We start from the raw sequence: 17,853 nt of genomic DNA on the forward strand, positions 1-17,853 counted from the left end.
AAAACAGGAGGGCTGAGATCACTAGGACAGGCTCCTGCTTCTCCTGCCTCAGCTAGCCAAATAACTCCCAATATCCATCTTTTCAGCAAGCATTCCATGGTTACCTCTGTGATCAAGCCTGTGCTCTTCTTCCTCCACATCTCTGCTGGGCCCCAGGGTGACCAGAGAGTCACCACCCTTCCAGCCCATGGGCTGGGATGCCTGACAGGCAGCATTCAGGTCCCACATAAAGTCAGCATGTTCTCGAGACATGGCACGCTACATCCTTGGCCATGAACACCTCAGGTGTGCTGGTCACCTTCCAGCAAGGACAGCTGAATATGACAGGGCTGGGCTGGGGAGAGGGCGGCACAGGGGAAGAAGCTGCCAGGAACAGGAGAAAGGACACAAAATACACCAGGAGAATAAAAGCCTCATCCCCTTCACAAGCCCTGCAATAGCAAGAAGGCAAGAATGACAGGAGTACCAACCACAACAAAACCCAAATGAAAAACTGTGACCAGCAACTTGCTCCAGTGCTGCCATGTAACAGCTGTGGCTAGGAAACACTTCCTGGCTCACCATCAGTGCTGCCACAAGCATCTGCTTTATTGTACATGGTATCAAAAGCATCAGGCATCCCCACCTGAAATCATGCCCCCTCCTGCCATTCACTCACATCCCAACTTCTTTTTCCCCTCACACTTTATTTTCTACAGGGAGCAGCTTTTTTGGCAGGAGTCTCAGTGTCTGTTTGCAACAGGGCATGGCAAGGGAAAGCAGACATCTCCTCGTAAAGCATCCTCTTCCTGAAACCCCTTCAACCCTTCCTGGCTGAGAGGAAATGCAAGGATTGGTAATGACTCAAGTGCTCCTCTGGGAAACAGCAGTGATTTTAGAGGAACATGAAATAAGTTTTAAGCCAAGCCTAGTCCTGAAAAGGGGAACTCCACACTCTGTAGCTTGAGCTCACAGCTGAGCATGAAAAAAGCCGGAATTCAGTGCCCACCAGCAGAGATACTGGAAAAGACACAGCTACTTTACTGAGGTAGTCTCACCTACATTAGATACACTGTAAGCGATACAGTAAACACATCTGAAGGGATACAGGCTCCCCAGGGGATTCTGCATTTGCATATGCACCCCAGTCACATCCCACCACTGGCTGAAGTCTCAGACAACTGAGGATACAGAGACGGACTTGAGACACATTAGCAGAGCTGAAGATGTATCCAAGAACTGGTCCAGTTGGGCCACCAACACCTGGCACTGGGAGAAGATGCGTAAAAGATGCCTGCCGTGCAGCTGCTCTGGATCAGGATAGAGATGAGCCGGTGGATGTGGATTACAGATCATTCTCCGTCAGAATGTTTTGAATGATATTTTTCTCAAGCATGGATTTCTAGTAACCCTTTTGTTTAGCCTGAAAAGTCACATTGCTTGAAAAGAAATCTCTTCCTGCCTTTTAAAGGCAGAGTGGCAGTGTCCCCTCCTGAACACACTGTGATTTACAGTCTTCCACACACACTGGCAACACAAGCCCTTATTGCAGAGACTGCAGACAGCACTCCTGCCAACACATACACTGTCACAGCATCGCTCCACATAAACACCCTGCATTCACCTTGTTTATATTTCCCCCTGTACAGGCTGTGACAGCTCACAAACACACACAAAGCCTAATTTATGTTTATAATAAATCTCCCCTCTTCTTTCACTGCAGTGGAAAAGAGCCCTGCTACAAATACAGTTTGTTAGAAAAATGGTGTAACAGCTCTAAGGAGAATCAGGCCCATTCTGTCTTCCGTAGATAAAGGGGATGGAGCCACACCAAACACATGTGTACACTCCTGCACGTGCCTACAAACATGGAAGGAGTCCCACATACACACACGTACACACAGACACTCTCCCACCTGTGCTCTCACATCCACTGCTCAATAACAGCACCTGCTGTCCCTTCTGACTCGCACGTGCTTGCAGGCAGCACAGACTTTTGCAAGGTGCACTTTCATTACACAGGTGCTCACAGCCTCAAATAAGCGACAGGAAAATGACACTGCAAGAGAAGTACTGTCATCACCAATGGGATATGCTTGTGTCTGGGTCTCACATGTCCTTTTCAGGCAGTGCAGCTATTTTAAAACGGGGGTTGCAACCTGTTTCTTATCTCCACTTGCTAAATACACACATATTCTGCTGTTGAAAGAATGTAAAGCAGGAGTTAGGTGGGAAGGCAGGTTTCAGGTGAAGCCACTGATTGTGGTAGAAGAGATGAAGAAATTTTTTTATTGTACTTATAAAAAAATGTGATCCCCGGTTTCTTTGTAGATTTGGAGGATTTATGAGGTCTTGAGTTTCTCCATGCTATCCACAAACTGGCTGTAGCCAAGAGTTGTCCTTTTGTTTTAATTCAGTCTCAGAGAAAAGGTTGTGATTTCTCTTTTCTCCACAAAGGACCTTGCTGCCACCTCCCTAGCCTCTAACACCCTGAAGCCTGATTGTGGCAGTGTGTTCCCCACAGGACAATGCTGCCAGCCTCTTCTGAAGCTGGGCCTAGTGTGCTGTGGGGGTGCTTGCAGGGGAAGCACACCCAACCAATCCTCTGTGGTCTCTACTGGCTCCCAATAAGCTTCCATCAAAGTGACCTAACTATTAATTCCTGTCAAGGTCTTGCGTGCTCACATGCCTTCTGTACAGCTCTAACTTCTTATAGCCTTGCAGAATTTGAGTGACTCAGGCAATTTGTGTGATCTGCCACCTTCTCTCCATACCAGCAACATAAACTCGACCAAAAACTTCACTCTGCATCACCACCAAGCACACCAGCAGCCTGCCCAGCTACCAGAAGGTTCCTGTGCACTGACATATTGGGAGCTGGAGGATGGGCATCACCTAATGCCAGCACTGCTCTGCTGCTGACCCAGGACTTGTCGTGCGGTGAATTCCCATAATGGAGAGAGCACCATTACACACTGCCCGAGCCAACTGTATTGCCAAGGTAAGCACACATTACCTGGCACTGCTGTGCTCAGATCCCTCCACTCCACTCCTCCCTGGGGCACCACAGGGCCTCGAGGTGGGATCAATTCTGTTTGTCAATGTTAAGGAGCTGAAGTGTGTCACCAGAGATTTTCAACTTAGAGACGACTCCACTCCAGGTATTTTAAAGACTAGTAATGGCTATTTAACTCCCTGGAAATTCTGCCACAAGAGGAAGATTAAAGGTTGCACACACACGCAGAGCTATGAGGATATCAAAGACTGTTTTCTTGGAAATTTTTCTCCAGCTTTTGAAGTCAAACATCTAAATAGGAAAGTAGCAATGATGGCTGGAAATTACCACTATTTGGAGGTAAACCAGAGACCTGCTGAAAATACTTGCCAAGCTATGTGGAATTTGTCAACACTAAATGCTGCCTAGGAGAAAATAAAATGCCATGTATTTTAGCTGGACATTCTCCTCCTCCAGCCTACTGCTTTGAGCAAACAGCCTTACTACCACCATATATATGGAGTAATATGGGCACTCCCCCTTCTGCAATCCTGCTGCTGTCAGCTCCTGACAGAGGGATAGCCCAAAGCCATGGAAGAACTAGGCAGATGGTCAAAAAACAGCCCACGACCCACTCCTGGCACAGCTCTTCCACGAACATCACTGTGAAAAGCTAACCCTGGGATGAGGCTCAGACCACTCTCTGGGCAGGCTGAAGCAGTCTAGAGATCACAGCCCCCCCAGTATCCTTCTGGGTACTTGTCCCTCTTCTTCCCGTGCCATCTCTGGCTGATTTGAGCACCTATCACACCCATTCTCAAATACAGATTGTGTGTTCTCTGGGGCAATGCCATGTCACAGTTGTCCATCTTTTGGAAAATCTGCAGCACAGAGATCCTTGACTTCGGATCCCAGCTGCTAGTGGCTGTGAATAATTGGTAATTAAAGTAAAAGTGAATCCATACCAGGGGACTGTTGTGCCTCTAAGTTTTCTCCAGGCTACTCTCAAGAGACACAGGAGAGCTACCAGAGGTAAAAAAATAAATCTCAGCCTACTAGGTTTACACAGAAACCATAAAAAATATGCGCCTGTATTGTTCTGACCTCCAGATCTTTTTTCCCTTCACATTTTCCTAACCTTTAAAAGGCATGTAAGATAAACAGAGAAGAAGCTAGGCAGACAACATCCTTGGAAGAGAGCTAGGAATATAATCAAGCCCTCAGACACACGCACACAAACACCATAATTTATCTCTTCCTCCTCCTGTTTGATATTATCCTCTGTTCTAGTATCATAATCTGTTGCTATGGAAACAGCTATGATGTCACTACAAGAGGTTTATGGATGCCTTGAACAGGAAGGAAAGGTACAAGATGATGGGAGAGGAAAAAAAAAAAAACCACCTACAAACAGCTGCTGAGCAGGAGATGTTCCAGGAATGGCAAGTGTTAACAAGAAAAAGATAAATACATTGATGGTGCTGGAGTTGTTGCAGACAAGAGCAGAATATAAACCACACTATAAAAATAAAGAATGCTTACAAATTTTGCCTACAAGTAAAAATATTCTGGGCAAGCTAAAGGACCTTCCTGACAAAAACAAACTTTCTTTGAAATGTTCAGCAAGTTTTCTGGGACTGAACATTCACTGAGTATTGCTGGTAAAGTCCAAGTCTCCACCAATCCACTCCATCATCTGCTCTAACATTCCCTCTCGAAGTGTAACACCCCATCAGTGCAGCTAATAGTTAGGGAGCTTGCTGGCTATCCCCCATCCTGTGTATGCCTCTACAACCTGTAGCTAGAAAAAAACCTCACGTCTTCAAGGAAAAATAAACAGAACCATAAAATCCCTTATGTTGAAAATGACCTCTAAGATCAATGAGACCAGCTGTTAACCAAACACTGCCAAGTGCACAACTGTGTCCCCTAGCACCACATCTATACATCTTTTAAATACCTCCAGAGATGGGGACTCCACCACTTCCCTGGGCAGCCTGTTCCAGTGCTTGACAAACCTTTTCCATAAGGAAATTTTTCATAACATCCAATCTATTCTTTCCCTGGTACAACTTGAGGCAGTTTCCTCTTGTCTTGTCACTTGTGACCTGTGTAAAGAGGCTGCCCCCATCTCAGTACAGCCTCCTTTCAGGTGGTTGTAGAGAGAGATAAGGTGTCCCCTGAGCCTCCTTTTCTGCATGCTAAACAAACCCATCTCCCTCAGCTGCTCCTCCTAAGTCTTGTGCACAAGATCCTTCAGCAACTTAGCTGCCCTTGTCTGGACAGGGACCTACACTTCAGTGTCTTTCCTGTAAGAATTTCTTGCTCCTGTGCTTTTAAGATTTCTTTCTTGGAGAACATCCAGCCTTCCTGGACTCCTTTGTCCCTCAGGACTGGCCCAAGGGACTCTACCAATCTGTCTCCTAAACAGGCCAGAGTCTGCTCTCTTCAGAAGCCCAAGGTAGCCCTTCTGCTGAGTCCCCTCCTTACTTCTTGGGAATTGAAAACCAATCACTGAACCCAAAACGGCCTCCAAACAGCACATCACCCACAGGTTCTTCACTGTTCCCATAACTCAGGCCCAGCAGGGAGCCTTCCTTTGCTGGCTCACTCACCAGCTGTGTCAGGAAGTCATCTTCCACATACTCCAGGAACCTCCTAGCCTGTTTCCTCTCTGCTGCTTCCTCTCTGTGCAAAGACATACTGAATCCACTGGATCACATCCAGTAGCAAATAAGTACCCCGACCCCAAACTATAAGCAAAAAAAGAGCTCTTCTTGCTCTCTTCAGCCAAGAGAAAGACCACAACCTTACAGACTCCCTGCCAAACATACTGACATACCTGACTTGCTGCTAGAGGGAACAGTATGCTGAGCCTAACACGCTTGAGATGTGCCAGGCCTCCAGGCCATGCACATCCATGTGCAGGAAGATGCACATGTCATTCAAGGAGAAAACCACAAGGATCTCAGGTCAATGAAAAGTGCTGGTGTTTCAGATAATCTCTGTCCCATCAGTTTCCTGAGCATGGTAAGTGGGATGCGAGATTTTAAGCGAATGCCACAGCATCAGTTTTGTCTCTGGTGTCAGCTCCAGATGGGGAATCCCCAGACAGATTCTCTATTCTGTCTGTGAGCATTAAGATATAGGTAGTGTCTCTTATCCTCACTCACCTTCCCTTCCAAAGATGTTAAGAGACAACTGCAGGGGAAAAAAAACTGGGAGAGACTTAAGTCTGAAGAGAGTGGGAGAGACAGAAGTCAGTAGGGGCAACTGCAGAAACAGTCCAAGATGAGATCTTCAGCATTTCACTTAGTTTTCCATTCCTGCCAGCCTTGGCTGTGACAGCCTCAGCCCCTGAAGTTCTCAGGGATCATCTCCCTCTCTTCTGTTAGAGTTTACTTCACTCATCTTTGATCCCCACCTGTCTCTCTCATGCTCTTCTCTCTTGTTCCTGACCTACTGACTTACTCCTTCTCAATCTTCAGCCCACCCTTTCCTTTCCCAGAGGAATCTCTGTCACAAACGTTGTGGAAAACCCACACATAGTGATTTCCTTTCCTGAAAGTGTCCTGACAATTTGTATGATGCACCCTCCTGTGTCTGCATCTATAGGAAATTCAAATCCTTTGGGGTGGTAACTATCTACCCCTTCATGCCAATGTCATGCCTACAACAGTAAGGTTCTGCTTTTGCTTGGCACAGCAAATACAACTATTAGGAACCCCTCAAAAGGACCAAAGGAGAGTAAAAGAATAGGTACGAAAACAATGACAAGTGTTACGTGTGTTTTCCAGTTTCTATTTTGTGGGCAAGGCTCTCCTCCTGGTTTTTATGAAACCATTTGTTCTTTTCTGCACTTTATATTTGGGAGTGCAGAACTGACAACAAAGCTTGTCTCGGTGAAGAAACAGAGATTGTCCTTTTTAAATTGGCAGGTGACACCAAGCAGGATTGCAAAATCAGGGGAATTAGATAAGAATTCTAAACAATCACGACAAATTGAAGGGTACAGGATGACATTCAAATGGGACAGATACAAAAATCACACAGATAGGAAGGTCTGTCTCCACACACACAGGATAGAAAAAGGCTCATGAGGCATCAGACTTCTTGGATAGAAGTGTATGAGCCACAGCACATCACAAACTGCACAGAGATGAACAATGTTACTGTGCAGAACTTAAACCAAATAGGAGCACTGACTGTAACAGACAAGAAGGGACACTTCTACTCTCCTTGGCCAGCACAGGACAAATACAGCACTGTGCTCTAGCAGTGCCATTCAGGAGAGAGATGAATTAGCTGAAGGGAGCACAGAGAACCAGGAGAATGGTCAGAGCTGAAGGGGAAGAGATACAAGAGAAAGAGCTGAAGTATGTGTTTGAGATATGATTTCGCCTAAGGAACACAAAGAAGAGACATGACAAAGACAAAGGAATAGTTTTCCTACACCCGCAGTTAAAAGGACAATGAATCAGAGCAAGCAAAGAAGAGAGGAGTTACAAAGGGGCTAAAATCTTTTCAGTGACAAAGCAAAGGGCAACAATAACAGCCTGGACATGCTGTGGACTGTCCATACATGAGGAATATGCTGGGCAAACCTGTTAAGGAACGTGCTGGACAGGCATTTGATGTTTTGCCTTGAAACACTTTTTTAAATCTTTCCTTTGCCTATTTCCTATGATTTAAATTATTTTGGTGAGAGGTAGGTTTCTTTGGCATTTCAGCATAGCCCAGAGCTCAACCTGTCAGCCTTTAGCATCAAAGAAGATGTCAGCCTGCAGGGTTCTGCCAGGTAACACCATTTTTCCAGGTCTTGCTAGCACCTTTATAGATTAAAATCTATAAAGGACGGAGAAGGCAGCTGCCCTTCATAGTTTCCCAAGTATCTTGGGCAAATACCAATGCCTTTGTGGGATGACCTTTCCCACTTTTCAGGGAAGGAGCTCTATGTGACTGCTCTTACTTTGTCCTTCCAGAGACAGATTTCAGCACATGCCCTGGAAGGTGAGCAGGACAGAGAACAACATGTAAATAGAGTGAGCTTCAGTTTCTCCAAACCTATGTCCCATTCAGTGGTGATGCTGAAGAAAAAAACAGGGGAGCAAACTATGGCATCCTTCACCCAGCACAGGATTCCCTCTCCCTGCAGAACGTGACACAGACAGGCTAACGCTCATCAGGTGGAGACGCTGCTTCCCCTTGTGTAGCTCCTTGGGTTTCAGTGACACTGTTGCTCATCTGTATCAGAATCTAGCTCAGGAGCAGCTCAAAGGGTTCACTTCTTGAAGAAGGCTCACTTCCCTTCCTCTGGCTATTCTGCACACGTCTGGTGAGTAAGCAGAAGGCTGTTCCTTGGCATCATTCTGTCAGTGGCCTGACCAGCCAGCCACTCTTTACATAGCACCTTGAACATATACAGCATTGTATAAATACACACTATTACAGCAATAAATCCTAATGGTACAGACAGCTTTTTAATTTAGTCCTGACTGAATTTTCTCAGGTATTTTGAGATGTGGCAATGTCTTTGCCGCACAGAGACAGAGGCTGCTCCTCCACTCACGTGTGTGGGCAAGTCCTAGTAGGAGTATTTTTGCCATCAAAATTACCCAATTCTGAATTCAGGAGTGGTCCCAAAATAGAGGCCCTTGTGCTTTCCTGAGGATGGACCTCAGTTTGCTGACATGGCCAAATGAGGGAGTATTCAGGGGTGCTCCATGCTGTAAATGAGGGGTAGCAGCAACATGCCTCTAACCTTTCCTGCATGACAAACAAATTGCTAAATGCCCTGTCTAGAGTGAAATTATCATCTGTGTTTATTTTCAAAAGAAAAGGTGAATTCTGTACTGCTAGGGGAAATAGTTTCAAAAGAGAAGGTTTCCTGTTAATTACCTTGGTCCACGTTAGGGTATGTAAACAGCTCAAGGAACAAACTTTTCTCTAAATAATGTTTAATTCTCATTTCTTGTTATCGACCAGCTATCCTTCCAAAAGTAAGAGAAAGACCTACAAAAAATATTTCACATTCAGAGGGCAGAGATTTCCTAGTAAGGATGAGGAAACAACCTCATTTTATAAATGGAGTGATTAAGCTATAGAGGCCATGAGTCAGAAAGGTACTTCAGCATGTGGCCAGCTTTAAAGACATAAACAATCCTAATGAAGTCAGCAGCACTGTCTGTGAGCTTAAATTTAGGCACAGACCTGAAAATATCTCCTTAAATTGGGATCAGAGGGGAAAAAGAGTGGAACCTTGAAAAAAAACCCCAACAAACCAGCCTTAGTCTACCTGTTCACTACAGATACAGGGATGGGGACACCATAATATCTGTAAGCCCACCACTGAATGCCTTTGCAAACTCTTCCCATGGGCAGCACTATCCCTTGAGTCCTCCAGCCAGAAGAAGCTGTCTCATCTGCCTCATACTGGTGTCTTCATCTGGTCTGAGCAAAAGGTGACTGCACCTCCCTTGACCTCACCATCTGGCAGGACAGCTCTAACACCATCACCTGGGACCCACTTGGTGAGGACAGGGATAAATTTCCAGGCCCAGGTCACCATCCTATCATGATTTGACTTCCCAACTGTCCTCCTGACCAAATATTCGCATATTTTTATGCACCACTGCTGTGATGTGGCCAAAATCGGGCCTTATTCATTTAGCCACATAAGTCCATTATCTACACTGCAAATACTCCCAGGGCTGAGCTATGTTCAAAAGCCTCACAGGCATCAAGGAGGTCTCTAGGCTGTTGCCCATCAGTAGAAGAACCTACACTGAACAAGGAGCAGAGGCAACTCTTATCCAACATGAAACCAAATCCAGTGGTCTCAAAGCACCCTGTAAAACTGGGAAGTAAATAACAACTGCTGAGCAAATGGGGAAACCTAGTGATGGAAAAATGAAAATTATTTCACTTTCCAGGCCAGCTGAGGTGTCCAACTGAAGCCAACTGGGTCTTTCCCCATCTGTTACAGCCACGAAGAGGAATGCACTGCACAGAGTCCAAGGACTAACAACTGAGATGAGTAACTGAGCTTGCCTCTTTGCCTGCTCACCCCAGCCCCATGTCCCATCAATGCTCTTTCCCCTTCTGAAAATAAAACAGCATTTTTTTACCCATTACATAGCAAACTTGTTTAATCACTAGACAGCAGCATGATAAGAACAATAATTTTAACTGGAGGGAGCTTCCTGTTATCCTGGTTATAGCCATACCCTAAGCAAATAAAAAGTTAGGCTTTTGGTCCTAGCACTGACATAGCTTAAGTTCTGGTTATTATTTCATAAATAGGAGTCGTCTCTGAGTTATCATCTCCCTGCATGAACTTTGGGGTAAAGACCTTTACTCTGGCTCATGGGGGCCATGTCCCTGATGAGCAAGTTTTGTGTGCTTTGGTGAGATTTGAGGATGCATTCAAAACCCAGCAGGCCTGGCCTGTTTCTAGCATTAAAAGGGATCTGATCCACCACAAGTACAGGGTCAGATTTTCCGGCTTTCCCAGCCCCGTGTGTGACAAGGATAGCGTGCAGGCAGGTCCCTGCCTGTGCTCAGCTCTAGCAGCCGCACCGGTGGTGAGGTGCAATTTACAAATATTACCCAGATTAATTCCATGAGCCACCCACATAGAAAACTACCGATGTGGCTGCTAAAAATACACCCTGAATTGCAACAAAGTTGTCAAGAATAAGTAAGAAGCAAAGCAAAGAGGAACAAAACCAAAACAGAGGTAATTACTGTTTAGAAAATAAAGGTTAATACATATAAATACTTCTCTTTACACAAGTGTGAAGGATGCCAGGTACGAGACACCAAGGCAATCGCTGGAGACACCTGTCCTAGGCAAAAATCCACCCACAGCCTGTGATATCTGGCAGACCCCCTCTTAAATTGGGGTCTCCCTTGGATCATAGAGCGTGGCTTTGTTCTCTGCACAGTAGGAAATGTCACAGTGAGTGCACAAGTGAGGATAACATTGCCTAGAGGAGGGTCCAGAGAATCAGGTTCTTGCCTGGCTCAAGCCATTCACCTCCTCTGAAGCCAGTACAGCCTCTGCTGATGAAGCCACATCTCTGGGGCTCAGAAACATGGCAGACACTAGTTTGCCCCAACTCTGGAGTAGAGACCATGTAGGATTACACCTGATGAGGTCTGCTTTGAAACTCAACTCATTTCCTTGTACAGCTCACAAACGAAACTAAAAACCAGGTCAAACATTGCGCAGCAGTGTTACTTCTGTTTTGTTTCACTTGTTATATTTTTATGTCCCTCATTTTACTGCTAAGCTCTCCACCACCCAGGGAAAAAAAAAAAAAAAAAGGAAAAGGATGAGGAAAAACCCAGGAGAGGAGAAGACAAGAGCAAAACCTCCAAATTCTTTAAAACAAATGGGAAAATTCTCCTGGCACAGTGTGTGTGGGAGAGGATTTCACGCCAGATATTCACTTATTTATCATGCCTCGCCTATTAATATCAGGTGAGGCACCATTCTGCTTCCCAGAACTGGTATTTAAGCCAGCTGCTCTGCACAAGCACACACCACCCTCACCTGCACATCAAGAACACCGGGTGACTTTCTGCGTGTGTGCTATGTTATCACTCACTTAAATTTCTACTGGAACCACTTCATAAGGCCTTTGAGGTGTCACATTTCCTCCCAGGGTGCTTTTTCTGTCAAAGAGCCTATGTTCTGAAATCGGTACGGCGGGGATACGGTTTCACCTCCCCTCGCCTGCCTTGCGGTGGTGGCGGTGGGCGTGCATGAGTGCCAGCCGAGACTGCTCGGCCAAGGGCAGGAGCAGAGCTGTGCCTGCCCGTCGCAGTGCTGATCCGAGCCCGCGGTTCCTGGGCTCTCCTCAGTGGCCTGACTGGACCTGATGCTCCTGAGGAGGGCTACAGACCGAACTGCTTTACGCACATAGCGTGAGGCTCGCAGGGGAGGATGGCAGACCTTGCCTCCCTCCGAGGAGGAAATTGCATCCCCTGCGATAAGTAAGTTTTTATCTACGCACTGCGATATTGCAGGGAATTCTAAGGACCTCTCATGGCAACTAGGAGGCGAAAAACAATCATTAACCCCTCCTCCACTTCCCTCGAAGCCATTCAGCAGCAATTTAACCCGCAAGCATACCGCAACACAACAGAGATAAAACAATTTCTATCAGCCTTTACGCTATCTCCGGCTCCTGCCATTTAGGATATTCACCTATTTCGAGGCTTAAGGCATGCTGCAGAGCCTGGCCGCAGACCCCTCCGTATCTGCTGCGATGAATTTGTTTCTATGGGTCACTTTCAGGGTATTTTTTCCCCATCTGCTCTCTTTTTCCAGTCAGGCAGAAGCAGGGGCGCCGCTGAAGTTAGGATGCTCTAAGGAACCGCTAAACTTGCACCGCAAGCTCCGGTGCAGCACCGCCGCCCCCTCCCCAGGAAGAAGCCGGCGCTCTTCTCCCCCCGGCACTGGCCGAGGCCTCTTCTCCTCTCCTCTTTCCTCCCCTCCCCTCCGCTGCCCTGCCCGGCTCCGGGGAGGCGGCCGTGCCGGCGCTCGCCCACTGCGGCGCGCCGGGAAGGGGAGCGCGGCCGGGCTGGCCGCAGGCCCCGCGGCCCCTCCGCCCCGGCTGCTGCGGACCCGCCGGGCGCCGCCGCTCTCCGAGGGGCACCGCGCCCCCCGCACCGCCCGCCGGATGCGGCCCGGCGAGGAGCGAACTTCAGGGCAATCGCCGCCTGACCCCACGGCCGGCTGGAGGGGCAGGGCAGGCTCAGCGGCGGGCGGTGCGATGCCGGCCAGGCCTCACCGGCCCGGTCACACCGCGGGAGAGGGGTCAGGCCCGGCCCCGGGGGGCCGTCGGGCGGGGGCCGGGCAGGTACGCGCCCGGGCTGCGAGCTCCGCGCCGCGGCGGCGTTGGCGTCGGCGTTGCGCTCTCCCGCCCCGGCGGGGCCCCGCTGCCGGGGGAGGCGGCGGGGCGGCCCGGGCGCGGGGCGGGGAGCGGAGGGGGGGCTGCCCGGCCCGGGGGCCGGGGCCGCTCGGCGGCGCGACGCGGCCACCAGAGGGCGCCGCCGGCGGGCCGGCCTCGACCGGCACCCCGGGCCCGCCGCGGCCCCTCCGCCGGCACCGGCCCCGGCACCGCCGCGGGCCCCGGCTCCCCGCCGTCCCCGCGCTCCGGCGGCCCCGGGCCCGGCCGCGGCGAGCGCGGGGAGGGCCGGCTGTCCTCCCTGCGCTAAAGAAAACGCTCTTCTTTGTCTGCCCGCCTCCGGCGGGGTCCGAACTCCGAACAGCGGGTGAGCCCGGGGCTGCCCAGAAATAACCCGGCGGGCCACCGGTAACTTTACACCGCCCGCCGGGCGCCCTCCGCGCGGGCGCCGCAGCTCGGGCTCGATTTCCTCCTCAGATAAGTTTTACCGGCCTCGCCATGGGAAGGAAAGTGCCGTCTCCCCGTGCCGCCCCCTCCGCGCCCGGGTCTCCGCCGCCACGGACCGAGCGGCCCCCGGGCGGGATGGCGCGGCCGCCGGAGGATGTCCCTCCGCTTTATGTAACGCTCCCCGGGCAGCGCCGAGCCGGGAAGGGTGACGGGGAAGGGTAAATGCGTCGCGAGGGGATTTAAATTAACCTCGATACATCTCTGAATTTTTCTTTTTAAACGGACACCCCGAACTACACATCGATCTAACACCCACAACCGTATATATACGCATGCACACACATATATATGTATTTATACATACGTATGTATATAATTACTGTGATTTTTTTAACCCGAAAGAAACTAAGTTGGGTTACTTGGGCTTCTCGCCGCAGCCCGGGCTGGGCTGAAGGAGAAGCCACAGGAGCTGACAGCAGGCTCCAGCAGCCCCGTCCGCCGCCGCCGCTGCCCGCGGAGTCCCCGCGCTCCGGAGGAGAGGAGCCACGGCGGGGGGAACTCCTGGGAAACCGGCGAACGGAGCGGGGTAGCCGGTCCTGGGAACGCGAACTGCGGCGAGGGGCAGGCAGGCAGCAGGCACACACACACGCACACACACACACACGGAGGCGCAGGGCAGGCTTCGTCCACCTCATTGTTCTTCTCGGCACCGGCACGGACTTCACCCACCGCCCCCCGCCGGGGACCGAGCGCCCGGGACCGCGGGGCCGGGGACGGGCAGAGCCGGGGGGCGACCCGCGGCTCGCCCCGCTCCCGCCGGGCGCCGGGTAGGGCGGGGGTGCCCCGCCGCCTCCCGCGACATCGCCCGGGGGGACGGCGAACCGCGGGCGGGCGGCCAGGGTCCCCCTGCTCCCCCCTCCCTCCCCCGCTGCGGCCGGGCCAGGGGTGCCGGCGGGGCGGGCCGGGCCGGGGCTTACCTTCGTACATGGGGGCCATCGGTGCAAGGACGCCTGTTATTCATGGCAACGCCGCCACGAACGACGCGAGATCGCAGCCCCCCAAACTCAACACACATCTGCCATCTTGAGCGGGTGTCTCTCGGCGGAGGCGAAGCTGCCGCCTGCCTTCTGCATCGCTGCCCACCTCAGCGCGGGGGGAGCCGGGCACATCCAGCCCCGCTGCCGGCCCTCCGACGCGGCCGGGGCGGGCGGGCGAGCGGGCGGGGGGCGGCGGCGCCGGGCCGGGCCGGGCCGGGCCGGGGCCGGGGCGAGGCGCGGGGCCGGGCAGGGGCGGCGGGCGGCGGGGCCCCCCCGGCTCGGGACGGCGGCGCTGGGGAGGGAGGGAGGGAGGGAGAGAGGGAGGGAGGGAGGGAGGGAAGGAGAGAGGGAGGGAGGAAAGGAGAGGGAGGGAGGGAAGGAGGGGGGCTGGCGCCGTGCCCCCGCTCTCAGCGCGGCATGGCTGCGTGTGCCGGGGCGCCTGCAAAAGTTGCACTGGGGGTGAGAGGAAGGGAGAGAGAGACGGAGGGAGAGAGAGGGAGACGGAGACCGAGACGGAGAGGAGGAAAAAAAAAAGAGGAGGAAAAAAAAAAAAACAGCGAAGGGAGTTTGCAAATAATCAAGCGCCGATGGCACCGATCGCGGCTTCCCAGAAGGAGCGGGAGCGAGCGAGAGAAACCCTCTGCTGAGATTATGTGGGATCTTGTTTAACAACACATTTCAATCAGGAGAAAAAAGGAACAGTCAACAGAAGTTGGTGAAACACTTCTGTCTTCCCCCCCTCCTCTTTATAGAAAAGAGAGGAAAGAAAAAAAATAAAAAGGCAGCTGATTGAAGCTTTGCAACTCACTGGCTGTGGGGATCATATAATTTGTGCTCATGTTTTACAATAGCATGGAAAATTCCTAGCTCTCCCCCTCTCCCCAAATAAATCTTCTATTCCCTCAAGGCATTTCACAATCTGGTTCACTGACAAAAGTTCCAATTTATCTTTTTTTTTTTTTTTTTTTCGTTTATCTTGCAGTGTAAATATTTAGCGGATGCATTTAAAATAAACATACGTTGTTGCTTTTAGGAGTCAGGTTGTGTTTTTGTTTTGTTTTTTTGAAAGAAACCACATCAAAGAAGTGTTTACTGAGATTGACAGCCTGTTCTCCCCCTCCCTCTCTCTCTTCCACCCCCCCCCCCCCCCCCCCCCCCGACTCCCCGTTTTTTTTTAAATTTTAAATCATCTGTCTCCGGTTGAGCTCTTGCTGTAGGAGCACCAACCCGACGAGCATCATTTTTGTCGGTGCATAGAGGAAAGCTGTAGGTGAAACCACAGGAACCCCCTTTGCCTGACAGGAGCTTTACAAAGGAAGGTCAGTCACCAGGTACCCATTACGCAGGCAAAGGAAGCCGAGACTCATGCAAAGCCTCTGGCAAAGGTGGAAACAAAACCTCGGGCTGTGATCCTGCATTAGCAGCCGTCTGGATCTGCCTGCCTCGAGCTCCTTACAGATGAGCAGTCTGGGACTGGACCGGTGAAGAGGTAACTCCCTTTGTGCCTGCTGTTTCTGCTGATCCCCCAAAACGCTGCTGCCTCTCGCTGCTGCTGGTGCCACCCAGACCTCTCCCACCGCAGCACTCGGTCGCAGCAGGGCTCAACACCCGGCTACTCCCACTGATGTCTCCAGGACGGGGCAAGAGGTAACTTTTACTTGGGGATCTCAGTACGAGTCAAGCGCTCCAGCCAGCCTGGCCCTTGTCTCGGGGTGCCGCGGGTGCCTAGGCTGGCCGATAAAAGCAGGCCAGGGAACAAGCCGGGCTGACCAGCCGATGGAGCAGGATGGCCATGGCTGCGCTGAGGAGGATGTGATCCCCAGGCTCCTGTGGGCCATCTTGTTTGCAAGGTATCTCCAGTGTTTTGCATGGTTTTTCTCCCTCCCCTGAAAAATGCCTGAAAATACAGGAAAGCTGTCTCACTCTCCATTAGTATTCTGTTTGCGACATGAAGCTGAGGATACATTTTAAATGTGTCGAAGAGTGCCACGCAGGGCCGGTGGAGGTGATTGAGGGCTCAGAAGTGGGCTGGGGTGGCACTGGAAGAGTACGTACAGCAGAGGGAGCAAAATCTGCTCCCGTCTCATCCCTGCTTCATTTTGAGAGTGATCAACCATCACTAAATCTTGGAAAGAAATGGACCTGCCCCCAGCTGGACCACTGGGGAAGTCCAAGGCCAGAGGTGGAGGGGAAGCATGCAGATGACAGCGGGCACAGTACTTGAACTTATTTCTTGTTCCTCTTTTATTTAGCTGTGGTGACCCTCAGAGTTCAGCTCTAGGCACAAGCCGAAAGCGTCATATTTTACTAAAATGTGTTTCTGGTCATCGTAATTCTGCACTGCTCCCTTCTTTATGATGGAGAACCTTCTCTGCTTCCCAAGGCTACTGATGCTTCTGATCCCAGCCTGCCTCCCTGCAGGGGGAGACACAAGAGGAGATGTGGAGAAGTGTCGGAGAGTGTTGGAGAAGAGCAGAGGACAAAATTAGAGGAGTGGGCTGCTACAGGAACCAGCTTCACTTCTTGGCATTGCATTCTGCTGTAGCATGCCTCCAGGTCAGTCATATCACCCTCACTTGCCTCAGCTACAGAATGAGGACAGATGTCTGACACAGTCTGTGCTGTGTGAGACTGCACTGATAGTTTCTTTTCCCTTTCTTTCACCCTAGGCTATCCCATAGGTCTGTGAGATCTGTGTTAACTCCATGTGCATCAAGGCTGGCATGACACAGGAGTTTAAAATATAAACCAAACTCACTCCTTGCCAGAAGAAATGGAGGAAGGGGTCATCAGAGATGTCTGCAGGACTCAGCATGTGTGGCCTGGGCATGGAAGTGGTGCTCCCTGGCCCTGTGGCTGGCAGGTGGAGCACGAACAGGGACACAGGAACATCCAAACCCGTGTGTGACATACTTAGGCAAATGCTAAAGCTGTTGGCTTCAAAGCACAGGTTATTCTGCTCGTCTTCAGGAAAAGGTGCTGAACTTGATGGACTGCTTGGACAACAATTCCTGAATGCCTCTCAGGTTCAGTATCACCAGGGACATTAAAGACTCTCGTCCACTTACAGTTTGTCCCAAGACAGGAAAATTAATGGGCATGTTTTCACCAACAAGGACTGTTCTGATCTTATATGTTTTTAAATGTTGTTACCAAATAAAGCCACATTTGGTAAATAAAAAACAGCCTTAACAGGTCCTGACCTTGGCCCCTGACTGGCTGTGAAAACATGGTGCACAGACAATGCTGGTGTTCTGTGAGCACATAGAAGGAACAGGGATTTGCCCAACTGGCCACAGCCTTCCTCCCCAGCCCTCACAGGAGCCTCCCTCTGAGTGTCTCTTTTGGAGAAGACTTAGGGCACGTGGTTGGAGCTTAGCGGGTACAACCCCTTGCTCTACTTCCCAACTGCTGTGAACAGATGGGGATGCACTCTGCAGGTGGCCCAGCAGTGAGCCTACAACCTTCTTTCCATTTT

General features: G+C 50.7%; 1 protein-coding gene and 1 long non-coding RNA gene across 4 annotated transcripts in view; one reads left to right on the forward strand and one right to left on the reverse strand.

The window, feature by feature from the left end:
* The window catches only part of LOC131592431 (homeodomain-interacting protein kinase 2), a 143,364-nt gene extending 128,789 nt beyond the window's left edge, over positions 1-14,575 (reverse strand). The window contains exon 1 of one of the 3 annotated variants that reach the window (XM_058863932.1): positions 14,316-14,575. In XM_058863932.1, coding sequence (XP_058719915.1) covers positions 14,316-14,334 — 19 coding nt within the window. In that variant the 5' untranslated portion in view covers positions 14,335-14,575. Of the gene's footprint in view, positions 1-12,188; positions 12,325-14,315 lie in introns of those variants that run through there. The other 2 variants (XM_058863929.1, XM_058863930.1) reach the window with 2 other exon arrangements.
* A 976-nt stretch (positions 14,576-15,551) lies between these two features.
* On the forward strand, positions 15,552-17,598 carry LOC131591819 (uncharacterized). Its single transcript, XR_009280465.1, has 3 exons — positions 15,552-16,022; positions 16,628-16,931; positions 17,045-17,598. It is a non-coding gene; the product is annotated as an uncharacterized LOC131591819 (long non-coding RNA).
* Positions 17,599-17,853: the final 255 nt, after the last annotated feature.

The sequence above is a fragment of the Poecile atricapillus genome, chromosome W (genome assembly GCF_030490865.1).
Source record: "Poecile atricapillus isolate bPoeAtr1 chromosome W, bPoeAtr1.hap1, whole genome shotgun sequence".
In the NCBI taxonomy this organism is placed as follows: Eukaryota; Metazoa; Chordata; class Aves; order Passeriformes; family Paridae; genus Poecile; species Poecile atricapillus.